The sequence below is a fragment of the Acipenser ruthenus genome, chromosome 6 (genome assembly GCF_902713425.1).
Source record: "Acipenser ruthenus chromosome 6, fAciRut3.2 maternal haplotype, whole genome shotgun sequence".
Classification (NCBI taxonomy): Eukaryota; Metazoa; Chordata; class Actinopteri; order Acipenseriformes; family Acipenseridae; genus Acipenser; species Acipenser ruthenus.
Window position 1 is genome coordinate 39,335,132 of NC_081194.1, and position 23,273 is coordinate 39,358,404.

General features: G+C 44.5%; 1 protein-coding gene across 1 annotated transcript in view; it reads right to left on the reverse strand.

The window, feature by feature from the left end:
- capn9 (calpain 9) overlaps nucleotides 1-23,273 on the reverse strand; it is a 50,205-nt gene that overhangs the window by 11,571 nt on the left and 15,361 nt on the right. Inside the window, exons 8-19 of the mRNA XM_034018965.3 lie at nucleotides 22,280-22,357; nucleotides 14,987-15,147; nucleotides 12,787-12,950; nucleotides 11,922-12,130; nucleotides 8,169-8,205; nucleotides 7,654-7,734; nucleotides 7,422-7,479; nucleotides 7,110-7,174; nucleotides 6,541-6,609; nucleotides 5,596-5,674; nucleotides 2,811-2,927; nucleotides 1,836-1,894 (exon numbers count right to left, since the gene is read on the reverse strand). Of these exons, the coding sequence (XP_033874856.2) occupies nucleotides 1,836-1,894; nucleotides 2,811-2,927; nucleotides 5,596-5,674; nucleotides 6,541-6,609; nucleotides 7,110-7,174; nucleotides 7,422-7,479; nucleotides 7,654-7,734; nucleotides 8,169-8,205; nucleotides 11,922-12,130; nucleotides 12,787-12,950; nucleotides 14,987-15,147; nucleotides 22,280-22,357 (1,177 nt within the window). The remainder of the gene's footprint in view (nucleotides 1-1,835; nucleotides 1,895-2,810; nucleotides 2,928-5,595; nucleotides 5,675-6,540; nucleotides 6,610-7,109; nucleotides 7,175-7,421; nucleotides 7,480-7,653; nucleotides 7,735-8,168; nucleotides 8,206-11,921; nucleotides 12,131-12,786; nucleotides 12,951-14,986; nucleotides 15,148-22,279; nucleotides 22,358-23,273) is intronic.

Here is a 23,273-nt window from a genome sequence, read left to right on the forward strand (position 1 = left end):
TACCACCAAGTGCAGAGGATTGGCCTGGGCACAATCTGTTGTGGGTGCAAAGTACTCAGGAAGGAGTCAGGTCTGGTGAAAAACACCAAAAGGGTGTTTTATCTAAACTTGTTCACAGCAGCAATGTAGGCACACACGTTAAGCTGGGTTCTCTGTTTTAAAGCAGTCCAAACCATGTCTGTGCCCTTTCTGGCTGGCACTGGGTTTCATCAAAACAATCAAAAACTGTGCAAAATACAAAAATGTAAGTTGCCCGAGAGGGACTTAAGAACAAAGGTATATACAGAGACACAGAGAGGGCTTACCTCGAAACACACTGTTAGCAGTATTCCCCAGGAGCTGATACTGTATATGCTTGCCTCTCACCAACAGGAGAACAAAGCCCAACAACCTTCCTTATGAACTCATAATCCTGCCTCCAATTTAGCTGTATCTAACTAGGATGGCCAGCAGTCTAAACTAATTCAGTTCAAACCTGTAACACTTCAGGAAGTGCTGGTCTGCCCTTCACCAAGATGTCCGCTACCATCCCTCCTATGATGAAGAGCATGTGCTCTATCAGCGAGGAGCACCCTCTAGAACACAAGCTTGGGGGAGTAGACATGCTTACAGCCACCCAGGAAATCCCAAAATATTTAGACTGCATACAGAACTGGACAGAAATGTGGCAAATGAAACAGATTTATCGCCGTCAGAAAATACACAATCAAAAAGGCAAACAGAATGCTTGGGAATATAGCAAAAAGTGCAGAGCACAAATCTAAGGAGGTTATGATGAGGCTTTAATGCACATGAGACCGGGCTTGGAATACTGTGTCCAATTCTGGTCACCCAAACACTAAAGGGACATTGTGGCCCAGAGGTTCTCAAACTTTTTTTGTTGACGGACCCCTTTTCAATTGGAACATTAATCATGCACCCTCCAACTGATTTGCTGCTGCTAAGCAGGTGACGGGTATTCGCACAACTGCGGCCCTGACACAATGTGTTGCTCTGTCTGCCCTGCCCACAACACAGAAAAATAACAGTGCCCAAACCCCCGATTTTATTAAAAGAGCCGCCTCTCTTAGCAAGGGAGTCTGAGATGCTATGGCTGTTACCAGGGAGTGACGTCACCAGCGGGCATTGTGTAAACAGAAAGAGTAGATTTCCCTGTTTTACTCAGTAGGCTGTAAAAAAATAAATAAATAAAATGTTCCCCCGTAATATTTTGCTGACCCCCTGGACAGTCTCTACAGACCCCCAGGGGTCTGTGGACCCCCGTTTTGAGAACCACTGTTGTATAGAGTCCAAAGAAGAGCGACCAGACTAATCCTAGGACTCAAAGGACTGAGGTACAAAGAAAGGATAAAATAACTAAATCTATTTAGCCTGAAACAAAGAATCAGCGGGGACATGATTGAAGTCTTAAATATTAGAAGGAGTTGACAAAGTTAACCTAAACTATTACTTTAAGTGCAGTGCAGAAACCAGGACCAGAGGACACACTTAGAAATTAAGTGGAGACAGAGAGGACAGCTGGAAGGAGACCCTTCTTCACATAGAGATTGGTGAGTGTATGGAATAGGCGACTTAGTAATGTTTTGTTCAAGTTTTTTCCTGAAACTGTTCTGGACTATTGGTGGTTTCATAACAGTTTTGTTAACAAACTTGATTTTATTAATAAAATCTTTCAAAAAAATGTTTTAAGCTTTGTGAATAAGGCTCATAATCACAATAATACCCTTGCTCACAGGGAATTTCCAAAGATGTTTGGCATTATTACCGAAAAGGAGTGTTAATAAAATGGGGATACCTAATAATGGTTATAGGAAAAAATGCTTCATAAACATTACCTGTGAAAAATCCAAAGAAATTTTGCCAGTTTTCTGCCTATCTAATGCCATAAATACTCCTGTAAAAGACAAAACACAGGCGTTAAAAATGTTATAATATTTGAACAACATAGCAGAAATTACATTATGCAAATGTTTTTGTTTGCTGTGGTTTCGTTAGTGCACTAGGACTGTTTTTCAGAGTGGTTGCTGCATGAGAATCAGCAATACCAGTTGGAACATTTTTATTTCCACTCCCCCTTTATGACCTTTACTATTATTACATGGTGAACGATAACTTTCCTTTTACAGTCTTATTATATATGGTGGTGGTGAAAGACCTGTGTATAATAAGATTGCACATGTATAATAAGGTTGATGATAAAACTGGTAATCTCCATTTTTAAAAACCAAACATCAGTATATAAACAACACCATCAATACCGAAACCAACAACAATGGCCTGCAGATTTATCCGTAGAAAAATTAGAAATTTCTATTCTCTCTATTTTGCATCATTATTTGTGTTTCATTACATTGATAAATAATGTATTGATAAAGAATATTAAACAGCTTTCTACAAAGTATTTGTTACCTTAATAGCCTACCTAAAGGCTAGCTAAGTTCTACAGTTAGTTACTACTTTGGACACCAATTATATTAAATGCTAACAAATGTTTCAACATACTGCAAGTCTTCTATAGTGATACAAAATTATGAATGTCCGGGGAGACCATATTTCATGGGGGACCAAATTTTGTCTGACAACGGCATACCTGTGTTGAACAATCCCAGTCCCCGTTGAATACAAAATACAGGTTTACTATAACAGCTTTACAAACTGGGTATTTCAGACCAAATGGAGGCGCAGAACAGTTAACATTTACGGAATTATTTTGTTAGTTACAATAACTTTAACGGTGATCACTGGAGCTGGCTACAGCTAGCACCATGCCAGCAGGCGCTAAGCAAGCTTTTCCTCATTTGTTTACTTACTGAACACGTTTTCCAGACGAACAATGCAAGTCAAGTAGTCATCAAAGTCAATCTCTAAATTTGAATCGGCATATCTCAAGACCAAAAGCTGCAACACTGTATTGTTCAGTGAAATCCCTAAAAGGAAAAAAAAAATTACATACAATACATACACACACACACACACACACACACACACACACACACACACACACACACACACATACATACATATAATAATATATGGGCTGTAGTGCATTACAAGAACATATTTCATCGAGGGGTTATGTGAAATCATAAACTACGAGAGTGAAGATTAAATATTTTTCTGGAAATGCTCTGCAGTCCATTTGTTACTTTTTAAAGTTACATGGAGTTTCAAAATATGATCAAATATGTTGTTGTTCAAGATATCTATCAATAGAACATACCTTTCTGAGTTAATACTGACTGCCGTCTCTTTTCATAATACATAAATGACAACAGTGTTGAATTCAAAATAGTATTGCAGCAATCTTTAAAAATATGCCACCTACTGGGTCTATAAAAAAAACCAAAGCATTTAGCTCCAGGAAGTGTAGCTATTTATTATTACAAGGGCAGCAGTGTGGAGTAGTGGTTAGGGCTCTGGACTCTTGACCGGAGGGTTATGGGTTCAATCCCAGTTGGGGAACACTGCTGCTGTACCCTTGAGCAAGGTACTTTACCTAGATTGCTCCAGTAAAAACCCAACTGTATAAATGGGTAATTGTATGTAAAAATAATGTGTAAAAAAATAATGTAATTGTATGTAAAAAATAATGTGAGATCTTGTAACAATTGTAAGTCGCCCTGGATAAGGGCGTCTGCTAAGAACTGTTGATCACTCTATTCTACTATCATCTCTTGCTGACCTGGGGATCTCTGGCACTGCTCTGGCCTGTTTCTCCTCCTACCTCTCCAACCGCACTTACCAGGTAACCTGGCGTGTAGCAACCTCCACACCTCACCCTCTCTTAACTGGAGTCCCCCAAGGGTCAGTCTTGGGTCCTCTCCCGTTCTCTCTCTACACCCGCTCCCTGGGCCCCCTCACCGCATCCTATGGTTTCTCATACCATTTCTATGCTGATGATGCTCAGATTTTCCTTTCCTTCCCCACCTCTGACTCCACCATCTCCTCCCGTATCTCTACCTGTCTGTCTGCTATTTCCTCCTGGATTATTATTATTACTACAGTCTGACCAGCCTCTGGGCAAGGCCCTGTCCCTTCAAACCAATGTTGCTAACAGAAAACAGCAACCCAAGGAGCGAGTAGGCTTCCAAAACAGCAGCTGATAGAGTTCAGCCCCACTATACAGAGTGTCAATTTAATACTGACTGCCATCTTTTTTCGTTACGCAATTACATTTTATTTGTCAGGTGTGTTTTAGGCTCGGGCATGGGTATTTCTTCTAGATTTCTGTGCTCTCCGATCTCTGTTAGATAACGCTTACCAGAGCCAAGTCAAATTTGGTTTTCTTGGACGTGTTTACATTTTCTTGTTGACTAATAGAACGTTTGAACATCGTTGTTGGCTGGGTGTTGAAAACAGTATAACATGCCGAGTTTGTGACAAACGTTTTTTGCTTGAGTTAATCTTGATTGACAGACGATATTACCGGGCAATATTACTTTTTGATGTCAATACAACCTTTTTTCAGCAGGGCCACAGGGTAAATATACAGGTATATATATATATATATATATATATATATATATATATATATATATATAGTGACAAACTGGGGGTGCTTGCCACATGCAGGATCGTCTTCACTTGTCTTTTTGTGTAAAAAGAAACCACTGAACCACAGATCAAATGCAAAAATATGGCAGTGCCTGTATATTTATTTATACAAATAAAAATAAAGCACTACCTTTTCTCTAGTTCCAGCCCCCTGGTAGTCTCTCCTAATGGAGCTTCAGGTTCTCATTTTATAGTAGGTGGCTGTTCCCAATTAGCACCAATTATTCCATTTGGGAACAGCCACATTCTCACATGTTTTTGGCAGGGACAGGAATTAGCCCTGTCCCTGCCAACCACCACAAAAACACATATAAACATCCATACTATTTACAGTCAGGGCTCTTGCTCTGCCACAATATATATTTCTGTTTGTCCGCAGAGTGGTTTATGGGCAAGCAAAGCTCTGGACAGTTTTCTGTAATACAGAACAGCCAAATAAGTTCTAAATGCATCTAGTGACTTATTGCACTACAAACTTTCTACTACTGTATAGTAAAAACAAACACATATATATTAAGAAAAATGTGTTGCTAGTAAGTATATAGACATCTTAAATAGTTACCGGTACCAATTTGTAATCTACTAAACACACAGTACTTAATTAGGGTTCTATTTAAATGATCTAAACAGAGCTAAATCTAAAGGCTGCCACACAATGGGTGACACTAACACGTCTGCTGCAAAATGAACGTCTACACCAAAGGTGACACTGATTAAATATAAAATGCAACTTGGCTATTTGATAAACTGTATTTTCTGTATAGCCATTGACATGTTTACTTTGTATAAGGTTTCTGTATAAAACGTGTAGATTACAACTATTCATTTTTTTTGCATCACTCCAGTGTCGCCCCACCATCGCCGGTCTTGTCGCCTGGGGTATGGAAGGTTCTCATCAAAAGTGTAGGTTTTGTTCATTTGGTCTTAAATCCTACTGACCTTTACCACTACGTTGTCAATCACTATAATGTCGACTTCAATTAAATTCTTAAAGAAAGCTATATTCATATGGTAGTCTGCAGATGTTTGTTTTGTTTTTACCTAATGCCTTCAGGGCTGATCGCAGCTCATAGGATGACATAGTGCCAGACCGGTCTGTGTCATATGTGAAGAACAAAGCCTAAAAAAAAAAATTACAAAATCATTAAATCACAACTGGGGAAAAAAATGCACTCTGAGTGGCTATGAATGTACTACTGGTACATGTAAATGTCTAATTGAGTAGAGCTCTAGATCAGGAACTGAACATTTACGGGTTAAATATGTACACAAAATACTGAAAGATTGTACAGAATGTGAAGCCCAGTCAGCCCTAACAGTGACAAGCCTGATAGAATTATATATAAAAAAGGGCTGACTAAAAAGTACTAAGGCAGCCTCAATACTTTAAGTGTTTGTTTGCAATGTGTGCTGCCCTTACAATTAAAGCAGAAGCACACCTTGCAAAAGAATGAAGAGTGCAAATAAAAAAAAGCCGAGATATCTAAACAAATAAAATAGACTGTGCGCACCAAAACTGTATTAGTCTTTCTTCGACGTGTTGAGTGTAAAGGGCGTCGGGACTCTAATGGTTTATAGCATGGTGTCATTTAAACATGTTTAAGTTCCTGAAGGAAATATCTAAAATAAAAAAAATGTCAATTTAAAATCTAATTTCTGAACAATGCTGTTGCATTGAATGTTAATACTGAATGCAGCTGCATTACATGCACCCAAAGAACAGACAAGACAAGCCACTGATTCAAATGTAAGCATTGGTTCTGTTAAATGACTTACACAGAATTAAAGGATTATTGACACAGAAAAAGTAAAGGGAGGGGAATGAAAAAAGGTGAGAGAACTGTTGGAATATAAGACAGTGTGGGCCTTCTCTTAGGTGTATGATAACTAAGTTGGATTTGAAGTGCAAAAGGTTGAGAAACACTTGACCATTTAAAAATGTCCATTACTTTCAAATACTGTAGAACTGACAGGCAGTTTACTTACAATCCACTTCTTTATTTTATCCCAAAAGATTTTGAATTCATCAAACTCAATCTTTCCACTGTTATCTGCCTGTTTTTTTTATGTAAAGTTAAGAAAAATATTTTTCAAACATCATAAATAAATAGCATTTAAAGTATTATCATATTTGGCTTTACACATGCTTGTAGTTTTTCTTTTGCAGTGCTTGTACACACTTAATACTTTTTAAGAAAACTTGTAAATATCCAACATACTTTGTGTAAATGATTGATTCTGCCAAGTTATTGTTTGCCATAATATCCAACATTATTTTAATACAGGGAGGCGGTGTGGTCCAGTGGTTAAAGAAAAGGGCTTGTAACCTGGAGTTTCCCGGTTCAAATCCCAGCTCACTCACTGTGTGGCCCTGAGCAAGTCACTTAACCTCCTTGTGCTCTGTCTTTCAGATGAGACGTTGTTGTAAGTGACTCTGCAGCTGACGCATAGTTCACACACCCTAGTCTCTGTACATCACCTTGGATAAAGGTGTCTGCTAAATAAACAAATAATAATAATAATACAAATATTAGCTGTTTGACAGTAAAGGATACATCCATCAAATTGATAATGCTGTGGCATGTGTTCATTGATAGGCCATCAAATTTGATCTCCTTGCCTGCAAAACAACAACAAAACAATTTAAATGTTTTTTTTTTTGTATTAAGAGCCAACAAAAGCACTTTTGTTTGTTTGTGTGTGTGTATGTATATATATATATATATATATATATATATATATATATATATATATATATATATACACAGTGCCTTGAAAAAGTCTTCACACCCTTGAACATTTTCACATTCTGCTGCCTAAAAAATACAATTCAAAATGCATTAACGTTATTTTACATCATTACTTACGTCTTTTAAGTACGTCATTCAATATTTCCTGAAGTTCAAAGGCACTAATTGCCCCATCCTAGAAATAAAAAAAACATATAAGGTCATCATAGTAAATATTTAGTAGTAATACAGTCCATTTTTGCAGTTATCTGACAGTTGCAGATACTTAAGCTATAATATGTCCTTATAATAACAATGACAATAAAATAATACAGTATATTGTGTAGCGATTATAATATTTTGCTCTTACCGGCCCTGAAATTTGGTGAAAAAGTCTCCGCAATCCTTTTTCTTCATTATTTTCTTCATGCGGTGGGGTTGGTTTGGGTGGCTGCAAAAGTATATGAAAAATAAGGTTGCTGTTTTCCATTAGAAAAAGCTCACATTAATCAGTTAAATCATATCTAAGGCATTGTAAAATAATGGTGAAGTACATGTAAGTATTTTAAAGCATGGTCATTATTATTTCAATAGATTAAACCATTTAAGGGTAAAAAGTATTTACCAGTATATTCAAGAAGCATTAAGTCAACTTTACTTTGGCATTCAACCGAATGACAGGAAGCAAAATTGGCAAATTAGCTTGAATGAATGCACTTGTAATAAAGCAAAGTAATTCTAAAATCAATCCAGCAGGAATGATGTTGAACTATCAAAGACTACTAAAAGAATGCAGTATGAGGGCACAAACAGTATTCTTTGGTGTAGATTTGAAAGCTTTTGTAGTTATTGTCTTGAAAAGTGAAAACAAAACCAAAAACGTACTTCAGGAAGGTTTGCGTCAATTGTACTTCCCATCTCCCTGTTAAAAAAAAAAAAAGGTTATTTAAAAGTACTTTGACTTCGGGCTACACTTAGAAGGTGTTCTGCAGGTAGCAGAGGATAAGGCACATTGAAGGGGCAGTGACAGCTTGCTAGGGATGTACTGTAACTATTCTCTGGAAAAAAAACCTAAAATAAAACTATATAAGCGTATAACAATGATAAAGTAGTTTCAGTATGAACAAGAGTATCTCAAAGCACTATAAATCACAATAAAATACATTTGTATAGAGATCCCAAAGCATGTCACAAACAGACAAGCCGTGCTCCCTCCATATTTCACCATTCACTGATTTGGTTAATTCACTCTGTTGACAGTAATGTGGAAAAGTCCTGTCAAAGGTCTCCTTCAGTGGTAATTCACCACAAAAAAAATGTAGACTGCATCTCCTGGTTAAAAAACAAGTCCACAACCATTTTTGTGAAGTTGTAACAGTCCTATATGTTCCTGTATAAGGGCCTGTAATGGGGCGAGGAGCCCTGTACGTATTATTTGTTTATTTATTTTTGGAACGGGGTTTCCCCCTCCACCCCTGCCGTTATTTTGTATTTGTATATTATGATTTGTTTATTTGTATTTATGTATATATATGTGACGGTGTAGCCATGCGTTTTGTTTGTTATTGTTTTATTTAGAATGTGTCCTGGCATAGGCGAGAGTGGGTACTCATCCTCTGAAAGGAATAATTAATAAACTCGTGCAGAAGGTGGCCATCTCCCGAATTAATTAGATGATTTGTTGCTAATTGGGAGATGGTCACATGCATATAAACCTGCAGTGCTCTCAGTTCGGAGTGGGTGTTAGGAGCAAGAGCGAGAGGAGCGAGAGAGTGACAAAACGAAAGACAAACGTATAGGATCAGTGAAGGCTACTGCCCAGCCTGTTCTGTATTGTTTGGTATTTTGTGTTTGTGATTATTTTTGTTTAACCTTTTTATTTCGCTCTGTGAGCAAGTGTTTTCTGTTTAAACGTTTTGTTTTATTTTTGTATTATTTAAATAAAACGGCGCAAGCGCCTTTAACTGCAGTACTGGTGTCAGTTTTTCGGTTCCTGCTTCTGACCTGACGTCACCACTCATCCACCCTGTCACACGTGGTATCCAGCGTGGGATCACCAGCGCCTCCTGGACTCAGGTCAGAGTAGGGTACTGCAGATTTTTTTTTCGTTTTTTCTATTATGAGTGGAGTGAGAAAGGAGAGTGAGGAAGAAGGAGGATGGGAGAAAAAAGGAGGATGGGAAGGAGACAGCAGCCGCTGCAGCAACAGCCCAAGAGGAGGAAGAGCTGCAAGAGGCAGCAGCCACAGCTACCACAGATCTATGTGGTAGATGAGTGGTGCCCTGGTTGTGGGGAGTTTGGGCACACAGTGGCCATCTGCCCAACCCAAACAGAGGGGAGGAGAAAGAGGCAGAGAGGAAGGAAGACATGGAAGGAAGAGGAGTGGTGCACCCACTGCATGCAATACGGGCATGAGGAGCACCACTGCCTGGAGGTCTTCCAAGACACGGACCTGGAGTGGGAGGAGCCTGAACATCCTGCGCCTGAGTGGGAGGAGCCCGAACGTCCTGCGCCTGAGAGGGAGGAGCCCGAACGTCCTGCGCCTGAGTGGGAGGAGCCCGAGCGTCTACAGCCCAAGAGGGGGGAGTTGGTGCGTCCACAGCCTAAGAGGGGGGAGTCGGTGCTTCCACAACCCAAGAAGGGGAAGGCCGAACGTCCACAGCCCAGGTATCCACCAGCATACCTGTTAGTTCCACCTCTACCTCCGTGGGAGGACTGTGTGTCGCTCCCACCTCGGCCAGCAGAGGGAGAGTACCTGCTGGTTCCACCTCCACCGCCGTGGGAGGACTGTGTGTCGCTCCCACCTCCACCAGCAGAGGGAGAGTACCTGCTGGTTCCGCCTCCATCGCCGCCACCAGCAGAGGGAGCATGCCTGCTGGTTCCCCCGCTGCAGCCAGAAGGGGAGGAGCCCCTGCTGCCTTCGCAGCCAGAAGGGGAGGAGCCCCTGCAGCCTTCGCCAGGAGCAGAGCAGCAGGAGCTGCCTCTGCCTCCACCACCACCACCCGAGGGAGAAGAGCAGGAGCTGCCTCTCCCTTCAAGACAGGACAGACCAGGACAAGATGCTGGTGGTCCGCAGCTGCCCTTGCATAGGCTGCTAAGCAAAACAAAGGGGGAAAACCACTGGGTTGCAGCAGCTGAGAAGAGGGCCAACCCCAGCACCACCGCTGGTCCTGGCTCCCCTCCTGCAATCGCCTCCTGAGGGTCCGTTGCCGCCGTCGCCACCCGAGGGTCCGCTGCCGCCGTCGCCTCCTGAGGGACCACCGCTGCCCTGTCTTGCACCGCCCAAGGATGCCTGCCTCGCACTGCCCAAGGATGCCTGCCTCGCACCGCCCAAGGATGCCTGCCTAGCACCGCCCAGGGATGCCTGCCCAGCACCGCCCAGGGATGCCTCCCTCGCACCGCCCAGGGATGCCTGCCTCGCACCGCCCAGGGATGCCTGCCTCGCACCGCCCAGGGATGCCACATCTGGATCGCCTGGGGCTGCCTGCTGCTCCGCATCGCCTGGGGCTGCCAGTTACAGGGTACGAGGGAGAAGTGGAGCTCCCGCTGCCGCCTCCATGGCCAGGGGCTCCCCTCCCGAGTTCGCCTCCCGAGGGTCCGCTGCTGCTGTCGCCTTCCGAGGGTCCTGCTTCGCCTGGGGTCATCGAGGGTCCTGCTTCACCTGGGGTCGTCGAGGATCCTGCTTCACCTGGGGTTGCCGAGGGTCCTGCTTCGCCTGGGGTCGCCGGGGGCTCTGCTTCGCCTGGGGTTGCTACCAGTACTGCCATGCAGCAGGAAATAATGTGGCTGGAGCCCCATGGAGGGGAGCTGCCGGCCAAGAAGAAAAATGTCCTTGGCCGGAGGAGCCGGCCTGTGCGCGGCCCACCGGGACGCTACAGCTGTTTGGGTGGGAGGAAGACATCCCACCGTGGCCGCCACCCTTGGCCCATTGCTGCCCCTGTTCCTGGGCCGGGACTGTTAGCCGGGACTTTGGCCGTTGTGGCCATGCGTGCATTGCACAAGGGGGGGGGGGGGGGGATATTTAACAGGACGAGGAGCCCTGTACGAATTATTTGTCTATTTATTTTTGGAATGGGGTTTCCCCCTCCGCCCCTGTGTTATTTTGTATTTTTTATATTATTATTTGTTTATTTGTATTTATATATATATATATATATATATATATATATATATATATATATATATATATATATATGACGGCATAGGATCAGTGAAGGCTACTGCCCAGCCTGAACTGTATTGTTTGGTATTTTGTGTTCGTGATTATTTTTGTTTAACCTTTTTATTTCGCTCCGTGAGCATGTGTTTTCTGTTTAAACGTTTTGTTTTATTTTTGTATTATTTAAATAAAACGGCGCAAGCGCCTTTAACTGTTACAGCATACAAACATTCTAAAAGTTATAAACAAAATTGGTGCATTTTTTCCTCAAATACCTCTCAGTTAATTATTATTTGTTTTGTTAATTCAATACAATCTAGGTTACTGCTTCAGACCTGACGTCACCACTCATCCACCCTGTCACAGGGCCCTTCAGTAATTCACTGTTCTCAATATTTAACAGTTTTCTATCTGTATGTCAGATACTGATATAATGAGAACTGTATAAATTATATCAAACTAATATCAAGTCCTACTTACACAGACTCTGCCTTCTTTTCCGAGAAGATTCTCAAGAGGAAGTTTGCTTCAGTGTGTGGTTTAAAGGTGGTGGGAACAATGACATAATCTCCCGGGGGTAGTTTAAATCGTTCAGAGAGTTCCCTCATATTGATGTATGTCTTACTTCTAGCTTTGGATGGGTTGAACCGAAAGAAATCTTTTGTAAGTTGTTCCTCTTTATGATCGGCCTGAAAAAAAAGACTATTTTACCTGGCAAAGCATAAAACCTATTCATTCTACACAACGTTGGAGAGTAACACATTACTGTCATCTATTTAAATTTCAGTAACTGTAATAGTTCCTTTTTTCAATCAGGTAACTAAACGTGATAACACATTACATTGTATGTGAAAAAATAACCGCGGATAATACATATACATGGAAATTACAATTCAACCATGCAAGTCAAACCACACATGTCACATGAACACGTTGCTAGAAAATGCATCAGAGAAGGGAAAAAATGTGTTCGATAGCTGGATCATCAAAGAAAATGTTGACCTGCAGCCTGATCAGACTGAAAAAATATCTCAATAGTGGTTTTTGACCATGCTTGTTTTGACCTAAATGATTTGTCTAGACATGAATATTAGAACAGAACAAGCTGACATGTTGTATTATTCATGGAGGACATCTTAAAATATCAGTCCATTCCTCCATTGACCAGCATCAAATGCGAATAATTTTGTATGAGGGCATATTGTCAACTATCAATCCATCAGTGAGCAACAAAAGGCTTAATTGACTTTATGACATAGAGGTTTTAAATGACCACAGTGTGTACAGTTTTCAGATATTTAAGTTGAATAAACAAGTGGCTGTTCATTTCATACAGTCAACTTACCTCATAAATGGCAAATCCAACTGTTTCTAGATCCAACCCTTCTTTTCGGAGTTGGCGCCTGTTTTTCTGCATCAGGGCAACAATAAAAGTGCATTCGTTTTTATCACTATTGTCATCTTTCTCTTGCAGATGCAGTTTAAACTGCGGATTTGTCCAAAATGTGTCTGAAACAAACAAAACAATTCAATTATGTTAACTGCATATCTTCTATCTGCTGCACATACACAACTTCAGCATGGCATAGTTATTATGGTGTTCAATATTAAAAAGCATTTTGCTTTTATGTACAGCATGTATTATCTTAAATAAACCAAAAGACTGTGTGATAGGGGCTGCAAGTCATCTGTTGAGAGACAGCGAGGCACACATATCTGATGCTGACAACGTCGCTCAGGCGTGCAGGATTTCTGTGCAGGATTTCTGTACAGAATACTGACGTTACAAGCAATGGTAGCTCACAGCAGACATACAATTAATCGTACAAAACATACCAAATAAAACACTTTGAGTACAAAACTACAAACAATGGTTGCCGAGAGGATGGCAAGCGCTAATCCGCTAATCAATGGAGGTCCTGCTTACACACCTTGCTCCTATACTTTTAGGCAGGATGTAAAACCCCTAAACTAATCCTTGTTCCTTATGCAACTCAACAAACCCTGACCCCAGTTACGCACACAGTCAAAGGCGGTTTTGGCTTCTTCTATATAAATCTCCATTTCCATTTAAACCCACAGTGGCTGAAGGAGTTGGTTTGGTTTGGTTTTCACAAAGCTCTGATCCCAGTTAAAACACACGATGATTAGAGGATTTCACTTGATATGGCCTTGCAGCAACCCCAAGGTGTGTAGCTGACCCCTTTTTATCGGATGACGCCCCCGGGACACTCCCACCTGCTGTTTAGGGATCCACAGCTGGCCAATCACCAGCTGCTTTTCCCCGCAACCAAACAAAGCAGGTAGGATATCCCAGATGGAGCATCCGGCTCTAATAATTGTTTGCAAAACAGTTTACAGAAAACACATAACCCCTGAATGAAAAATACGCAAAACAAAAACACACTTTTCATGTGCAGGGCCTCCACCCTGCAACAAACAAGAATATACTTTACGCATTTAACAAATGAAGACTCACCAGTTGATTTGATAAACCTATACCATAGGCCCCAGCTCTTTATTTTATTATTATTATTATTATTATTACTATTTTTTTACATATTACCATACAAGGGAGTCCACCAGGATTACATCGACCACTTGTTTTTAGTGGTAATCCTAGAATAACCATGGTTAGGTGGTTGATGCAGTCTAGGTTATTTACTGTATCTGTGATTTAGGAAAAAGTCAAACTGTGGTTTAGCAAAATACCAGAATGACCGTTAGGAATGACTAGGTTTCTGTTTTGGAACAGGTCACAAGATGACAACTGAACACTGGCTCTGACATCAGCTCAAAACCTTTAATTTAAAATGGACAGCCATTGCGTTCATTCATGCCAGATGAAACAGCTGCATGTGACACCAGGCAGACCATATCCTACCGAGCTGCTGTAAGGATAGCAAAGGGATAATGATAATAGTATAAGTACATTGTGCTCACAGCTGTACGCATGCTGCTATACGGAGACAATCTCTTACTCCTCAAATAAGGGTTGTGGAGACTTGACCTTGTGCAATAAAGAATGGAACACTGGTGACACAAAAGCTAAGTTAAGAAAAACAAGGTTTAGCTTTGCACGAAAGTTGTTCAAGACTAATAAAAGAGCAGGCACTGAAAAGCATTCAGTCCTTTTTGACCACACACCAGCGCCGTGTCCGATGCCCTCCCAGAAATTTCTGCTCATAACTAGTGGCTTCATTATTGTGTCAAATGATAACGATTCAATGATAATGTGCACTCCTTCACAGAAATACATACATAATTTAGTTTCCTTACAATGCATCTATAAAAGTTAGCTCAGGGGAACTCTCGTGTTAGAATAATATGAACATCAATTGATTTTTATTGTGGTGCAGCTGCTACTACCTGACTGGGAAGAAGGAAGACACTAATTCCAGGACTGTAAACATACCCCTTGGCGTTTGGGATAGATCAGAGTTGCACAAAGTGGTTCATAATGCCACAAAAAGTACTGAAATGTTCAGGTATTTTTATAACTTATATGGACATGATATCGGCTCTTTAACACTCCTCTTACTTACCAACAAAATTTCTGCAGCCCCCTGCGGTCGAGCCTCGGACCCAGCTTCCCTCAAACACAGTCACTTCCCATTTATTTGGAGTGTCATCATCTAAAGAATCTGGTGTAAGGTTGCATATTTCAATCTTATTAAAATTCTTTTTGAAATCTTCAAATTCCATCCTGTAACAACAAGCAAAGAATACATTGAAGCCAGTGTCTAACAACAGTGTTGTATTTCTTTATGGGTTATGTAACAGGGGAGATCTGGACTGACTGTCTGGCACATCCGTATTACTGCAGGTAGAGGGCAGCAGTCTCGTGGGATCCGCCTGTCGGCCATGGCGATGACACGGAGAGGTAGGGAAGAGGGTGTGTGTGCTTTCCCTCTCTCTGAGTGGCTGAGGGGCGGGCCTTGGGAGACTGCTCGGCCCATAAGAACTGGCTTGGTGATGCACTCGGGTGGCCGGGTTGGGGAAAGTACAGTGTCGCTGGCGGAAGAGGCCAGCGTGAAATAAGGAGCAGGCGAGCCCGACTGAGGGGACCGCCTTCTGTAAAAACGATTTAAAAAAGAAATAAAATAAATAATTACGTACCCGAGGGGATGTGTATAGATATACGGGGAACCCTGGCCAACCCCAGTGTATAAGCACAGCGGAGTGTAGGACGGAGACCCGTACTGACCGGCTTAGCGGCAGTGGGGGCACTGCATAAGCAGCACTTTTGTTTGTAGTTTTATTACTGTGTTTTATTTTTCCCTTTTTCTTTCGCCTTCTGTTTTCATTATTATTTTTGAGCACTTGAAGGTGCACGGACTGGGATACCTGTGTTGGTAACCCCGTGGTCCTGGTTTACTGTCGGCAGTATCCAGACAACGGACAACAGCGCCCTCTGCGGGCTAAAGTAAATAAAACAAGGAATAAGAAAAATAAATAAATCTGGGCACCTGTGCGGTGTTTCCAAATAATCTGTCTCCTTTGTCAGTGAATACCCTCACCCTTCCACACGTGGTGTCAGAGTGGGATTCACTGGCACTGCCCAATTCAAGCAGTGCAATAGCTAAGGGAGTCAGAATGGACCCGCAGCAATTCGCCGCAATAATGGACCTCCTGCGCCAAACCCTGACGGAGATAGGGCAGGGGAGTGTACGAGCTGCTGCGCCCGACCCCATGCTACAGCGGGCAACAAAAATGACGGCAGAGGATCGGCCGGACGCTTACCTGGAGGTGTTCGAGGGGATGGCGATTTCTGCCGGATGGGCCCGAGAGCCTTGGGCTAGCTACCTCCTGCCCCAGTTGACGGGGGAGGCGCAGGCGGCGAGCACCCTGGATCCGGTGGCAAGGATGGAGTACCCCACGTTAAAAACTGCCATCCTCAACCGTGTGGGTGCTACTCCAGAGGGCTACCGCCGCAGGTTCCGGGAGGAGAGCTTTTCTGCGGGGGAACACCCCAGGGCCATCGCGCACTGGTTGCAGGATTACACCCGGGGATGGTTGAACCCGGGAGCCACCACCACTGCCAGGCTGGTGGAGGTAGTGGTGGTCGAGCGGTTCCTGCAGTGCTTGGCCCCGGAACAGCGGGTGTGGGTGCAACGGCAGGCACCCGCCACCCTAGAGTTGGCGATCCAGCTGGCCGAGCAGTACCAGGCAGCAGAACCAACGCCCGCTAAGCTGCCTGGAAACCGCGCTACACCGGCATCACCCCCTCTACTGGCCCCAGGAAGGGCGAAGGGACTGGGGGGGGAGGGGTAGCAAGGTCTTTGGACGGGGTGTGGCGGTGGGAGATCCCGGCCCGAGAACTGGGGCAGAGTGGGGTCACCCACGGGCTGCTGCGGTGTTGGACCGGGGTCTCGCGCGGCCACCCTACCGTCGACCCCCTTTGATGGGTCCTGTGTTTCGACCTCCTGCTAAAGCTTCCTGTCGAGAAACCAGTTCACTGATGTGTGGAACAAGCTGGGAGGTGAGCCACATCGACCAGGATTGCCCCGCTATGGGATGTGACCTCATCCGACCAGGTAAGACTGTTCCATTCCATCAGTCACTCCAGCAGATGGGTTTTGTGATTCCTGTGTCAGTGGATGATACACAAACCCAGGCTCTCTTAGATTCAGGGTGCAGTCAGTCCCTGATACAAGAGAGCTTAATCTCACCGGGGCATAAGCAAATAACGGGACAGGTGCATATAAAATGTATGTCAATCTGAAAATTGGCCAGCAGGTGACGCGAGTGCAATTGGGGTTGTGTCCTCGATTGCCGGTACCGGTAGTTCTGGGACGGGACTGCGAGCAGTTTAAAAATTGGTTGGCTGCTGTGACGGCCCCGTCCTCCTTATTGGCTAAGAAAGAGGAAGTAATTGGCGAGATCTTTCCCTTTCGTGACCCGGATTGCTATTGCCACAGATTTAGACCCCGCAAAACTAAACGGGAACGCCGGGCCGCTAAGAATGAGGGCTGGCAATGGAGGGAGTCCGAGAAGTATCAGGTGGGGGCGATTGGGGAAGAGACTGGGGGGGGAGGCCGCGGAGTCAGCGCAGGGGTCTGGCTCTGCTGCCTCCACTGAGGACCGACCTGATCCCGAGTTGGAAGCCATGGGAGCTGATTTTTTAGCTCGTTCCCGTGACTTCCGACTCGAGCAAGGGCGTGACGACGTGCTGAGCAGGCTCTTTGATCAAGCAGCGGTGGTTAATGGTCGTGTGGTCGAGCCCAGACGCGCCGCCACGTACCCTGACTTTGAAATTAATCGAGACCTTTTGTACCGTGTTGAAAAATTACTCCAGACGGGGGAAGTACGTCACCAGTTGCTCATTCCTCAGCCCTTTAAGGAGGATTTGTTGCAGCTTGCTCACGCTATTCCCCTGTCTGGTCATTTGGGACGGGACAAGACTAAAGCGAGGCTCGTGACATGGTTCTATTGGCTGGGGCTGGATGGTGACGTCAGACGTTTTTGCGAACGCTGTGGGGAGTGTCAGAAAGCTAGCCCTAGAGCCGTCCCGCGAGCCCCACTGGTGCCATTGCCCCTAGTGGAAGCTCCGTTTGAGCGTATTGGAGTAGATATAGTGGGACCGCTAGAAAGGAGTGCGGCGGGATACACACACCTATTGGTCATTTTGGATTATGCTACGCGTTATCCAGAGGCCATTCCCCTCCAATCTGCGTCTGCTAAATCTGTGGCCAACGAGCTCGTGAAGGTTTTCTCCCGGGTGGGGATCCCCAAGGAAATACTGACCGACCAAGGCACCAACTTTATGTCCCGGCTAGTCCGCGGAACATGTAAACTTTTGGGGATTAAGACCATTAGGACCTCGGTTTTTCACCCTCAGACCGATGGTCTTGTGGAGCGTTTTAATAAAACCCTCAAAAACATGTTGCGCAGATTTGTAAACAGTGACGTGCGCTACTGGGACCAGCTGATTCCGCCCCTTCTCTTTGCTATCAGAGAGGTACCCCAGGCTTCCACGGGTTTTTTGCCATTCGAGTTGCTGTATGGTCGGAGACCCCGGGGTGTGCTGGATCTGGTCAGAGAGATGTGGGAGGAGCAGCAGGACAATTCAACCAATACTGTCCGGTATGTGTTGGATCTGCACAAACGTCTTGAGTCTGTGGGAAAATGGGCGCATGACAATTTGCAGCAGGCTCAGCACAGACAGGAGACCCAATATAACAGGGGGGCCCGGTTGCGCACGTTTCAGCCGGGGGATAAGGTGCTTCTGTTGTTACCCAGCTCTGAGTCCAAACTTCTGGCAAAGTGGCAAGGACCGTTTGAGGTTACACGCCGGATTGGGATGGTGGACTATGAGATCTGCCAGCCGGAGCGACGGAGAGAAAAGCACATTTACCATGTAAACCTGCTGAAGCCTTGGTTACAGCAGGAGGCTTTGTTAGCGGCACAAGCAGATGACGTCACCGACCTGGGACCAGATCTTTCTGTGTTGGCGAAAACAGGGTCGGTACAGATTGCAGAAAATCTGACACCAACACAGAAATGTCAGGCTCGGGCGCTGGTGGCGGAATTTCCTGATGTGTTTTCTCCCGTCCCGGGGCAGACTCGAGTAGCCCACCATCACATTGAGACTGAGCCGGGGGCGCTAGTTCGCCAGAGGCCGTACCGCATACCTGAGCGCAAAAGGCAGGTAGTGAAGACGGAGATTGACGAGATGCTCAGACTGGGGGTAATAGAGGAGTCCCAAAGTGACTGGAATAGTTCAATTGTTTTAGTGGATAAGCCGGACGGGTCAACTCGATTTTGCATTGACTTCAGGCGAGTTAATGAAAAATCGAAGTTTGACTCTTATCCCATGCCCCGGGTAGATGAGTTGCTGGAGCGTCTGGGCACGGCTCATTTTATGACGACACTGGATTTAACGAAGGGGTACTGGCAGATACCCCTGACCCCAGAGTCCAGAGAGAGGACAGCGTTTTCGACTCCCTTCGGGTTGTACCAATTTATGACCATGCCCTTTGGGTTGCACGGAGCACCAGCCACTTTCCAGCGGATGATGGATCGCATTTTGCGGCCCCATCAGCAGTACGCCGCTGCTTACATAGATGACGTGGTTATCCACAGTGAGGATTGGCCGAGTCATCTGTGTAAGGTAGCGGCGGTATTGCAATCCTTGCGGGAGGCTGGGCTCACTGCTAACCCAAAGAAATGTGCCATTGGGAAGAGCGAGTCGGAGTATTTGGGGTATCGAGTAGGGAGCGGCCAGATCAGACCGCTGATTGCTAAGATGAAAGCCTTGGCTGACTGGCCGGTCCCTACAACCAAAACCCAGGTGCGCTCTTTCTTGGGACTAGCGGGCTATTACAGGAAGTTCATCCCGAGCTTCGCCACGCTCGCTGCTCCTTTGACAGACCTCACCAGGAAGGCTGCCCCAAATACGGTTCAGTGGACGGAGCCGTGCCAGAGAGCCTTTCTCGCTTTGAAGCGAAGGCTGTGTAGCAAGCCAGTGCTATGCAGTCCTGATTTTAGTAGGAGGTTCACCCTGCAGACGGATGCGTCAGAGACAGGTCTCGGGGCAGTGTTGTCTCAGGAGGTGCGGGGAAGCGAGCACCCGGTCCTGTACATCAGCAGGAAGCTCCTTCCCCGTGAAAAGAACTATAGTACCATCGAGAAGAAGTGTCTCGCAGTAAAATGGGCAGTCGAGTCACTCCGGTACTACCTCCTGGGGCGACACTTCACCCTGATTACAGATCATGCCCCCTTAGCATGGCTTCACCGGATGAAGGATAACAATGCCAGAATCACGCGGTGGTACTTGGCCCTGCAGCCCTATGCCTTCAGGGTAGTCCACCGAGCAGGGAAACTGCATCAAAACGCAGACTTTTTCTCTCGGGAAGGCATTGGGTTGTAGGATTTTCGAATGGACCGGTGGTGCCATTCTGAGGGGGAGGATGTGTAACAGGGGAGATCTGGACTGACTGTCTGGCACATCCGTATTACTGCAGGTAGAGGGCAGCAGTCTCGTGGGATCCGCCTGTCGGCCATGGCGATGACACGGAGAGGTAGGGAAGAGGGTGTGTGTGCTTTCCCTCTCTCTGAGTGGCTGAGGGGCGGGCCTTGGGAGACTGCTCGGCCCATAAGAACTGGCTTGGTGATGCACTCGGGTGGCCGGGTTGGGGAAAGTACAGTGTCGCTGGCGGAAGAGGCCAGCGTGAAATAAGGAGCAGGCGAGCCCGACTGAGGGGACCGCCTTCTGTAAAAACGATTTAAAAAAGAAATAAAATAAATAATTACGTACCCGAGGGGACGTGTATAGATATACGGGGAACCCTGGCCAACCCCAGTGTATAAGCACAGCGGAGTGTAGGACGGAGACCCGTGCTGACCGGCTTAGCGGCAGTGGGGGCACTGCATAAGCAGCACTTTTGTTTGTAGTTTTTACTGTGTTTTTCTTTCGCCTTCTGTTTTCATTATTATTTTTGAGCACTTGAAGGTGCACAGACTGGGATACCTGTGTTGGTAACCCCGTGGTCCTGGTTTACTGTCAGCAGTATCCAGACCACGGACAACAGCGCCCTCTGCGGGCTAAAGTAAATAAAACAAGGAATAAGAAAAATAAATAAATCTGGGCACCTGTGCGGTGTTTCCAAATAAAATCTTCTGTCTCCTGTGTCAGTGAATACCCTCACCCTTCCACAGGTTATAATAAAACGTCTTCATTTTCAAGGATACTTTTATCAGAAAGAAGTAAACACATAATAGGATAATGAACAGGACAATATATATGAGATAATGTTTTTCTTTAAAGCATTGTGTTAATTTTTTAATATATAATGTTTAATATATCAAAACATTAAAATGTATGTGTAGTGTAAAATAATTAACATAACATTTTAAAGCATCAAGGAAAAACCCATTAGTGGAACTATTTGATAAGTTTTACTTGTTTTAATTTCGGCTTTTCTATTTTTGTAATAGCCATTAACTTGTAAGACAAGACTCTGGATAAAATGTGTGCATGCATGTGACAGAGAGCGAATTAATTCTAGTCAACAATCTCCCTCCCAACCTGTGAGGGTGCTGTATAACAGGAACAGTGTGCCCCGGACTGGATGGTTTGGCATTTCATTCCAGGGTCAGTTGGAAGTCGGCCATCCAGAAAGGGGGCGGAGTCACAATACCAGATGTCATCGCGTTAATGCGATCGGCGATGTGTCAGTCATAGATAGGAGGATACGTGACTGCACTCGCTACCAAAGGGGCGTGACTAAGGGTATATAAGGGGATGTGGCAAAGCAATCTGTTTCTTTGTTATGGTTATAAAAGGACCAGTGAAGGAGTACTGTGTTATAAAGAAACTGTGAGTTTTTGTGTGTTGTTTTGTTTCTCTATTAAACGGTTACTTTTGTCATTACAGAAGGCTAATATCCGGGAGCTCTAGCTAAACAGCCAGCAATTAAACCCAGACTACACTTCACCATAAATCACCACTTTCACTAAAAGCACTCACTCTGGACTTGTGACCGTCGTGTTGTGTTTGTGTGTCTTGTTAGTGTCTTATTATTTCAGGACTGAACACCGTGGTTTAACTGAGCGATACACATTGGTGTGGAGAGCCAGTTATTATTTACCAGCAAATAAAGAGCTGTTTAACAGTGAACTGAGTTGTTTCAAAGCATTGAGCACTGCTTCACCTGCGCACTACACAAACCACTTTGCCACAGTGCACTGTTGGCTTCAATAACTACCATTAATAAATGCTAAATAAATTCCCTTACTTAACTACAACGTTACAGTTTAAGCAATAATGTACATGCCAATAGTAACTGGGTTTCAAGAGAATGTTATTTGTAATGTACAAGCACTGAACTGCTTACCAGAATTCCCCATCATCCAAAGATATCTGTGTTAGACGATTTTTTTCCTGTTCGTTGATATTTTTCCACTCAGAAGAGCTAAAAAAGAGAACAAAAGTAAAGGTTGTCATCAACAAACATCCCAATTTTCAAGTGTAGCAGGACGGTTGCCCTGCACATGTGTAAATTAGTGTTGGTATAATTTGTATGGGGAAATGGGTTTATTGTGTGTGCATTTTGGAGTTGATTTGTGTGATTAAATTATTGTTTACAGAAGGGCACTTCATTGAGACTTGCTGCCTGCTAGGCTTGGTTGAGGGGAAGGGCAGCAAGTGATTGGCCGTGCTGGTCCTCAATCAGCAGGTGGGCGGGTCTTGACCGAGTAGCCGTCAGTTCTAAAACATCCGCGGGAGATTGCTTGGGGTGACTGCCATGCCAGAGAGGGGAGCAGCGTATACTCGGGAAGAAAGGGTCTGGTCTGCAGGAACGACAGCTATGCAACCCTGAAACTGCAAGCGGTGCTTGTGAAGGCAATGCCCAGCCAAGGCCGTCTGAAGCAGCAGGAGTCGTCGTATGAATACCGGCTCATCAGTAGGTTAGTTTAGGGGATAGTGATCCCATGTGATGTATAGCGAGGGTTACGTGTAGCCGGATCCTGGAGCAGGACGCCTCATTTTATACGGCTAGCGCTCGCCCTCTGTGGCACCTTTTGTTTGTAGTTTTTGTACTGTGTTTTATTTTGTATTTTTGTACAGCTTGCTGTATGTGTCCTCTGTGCGTTACCATGGCTGGTAACATCACATGACCACCTTTATTTACTTGTTGTTTGTTAATAAATCCTGCATGCCTGTGCTGGCGTTTCAACTTCACCCCCAGATGTCGCTCTGTATTGCTTGAACAGCGGCTACCCACACACATGACATGAGCAATACCCTGTCACATCATGTGTCAAGATTTTGTGTTAAAATGTAATTCCTACTACTCATAGCTTTGGTTGCAGCCTGCAACAGCTATG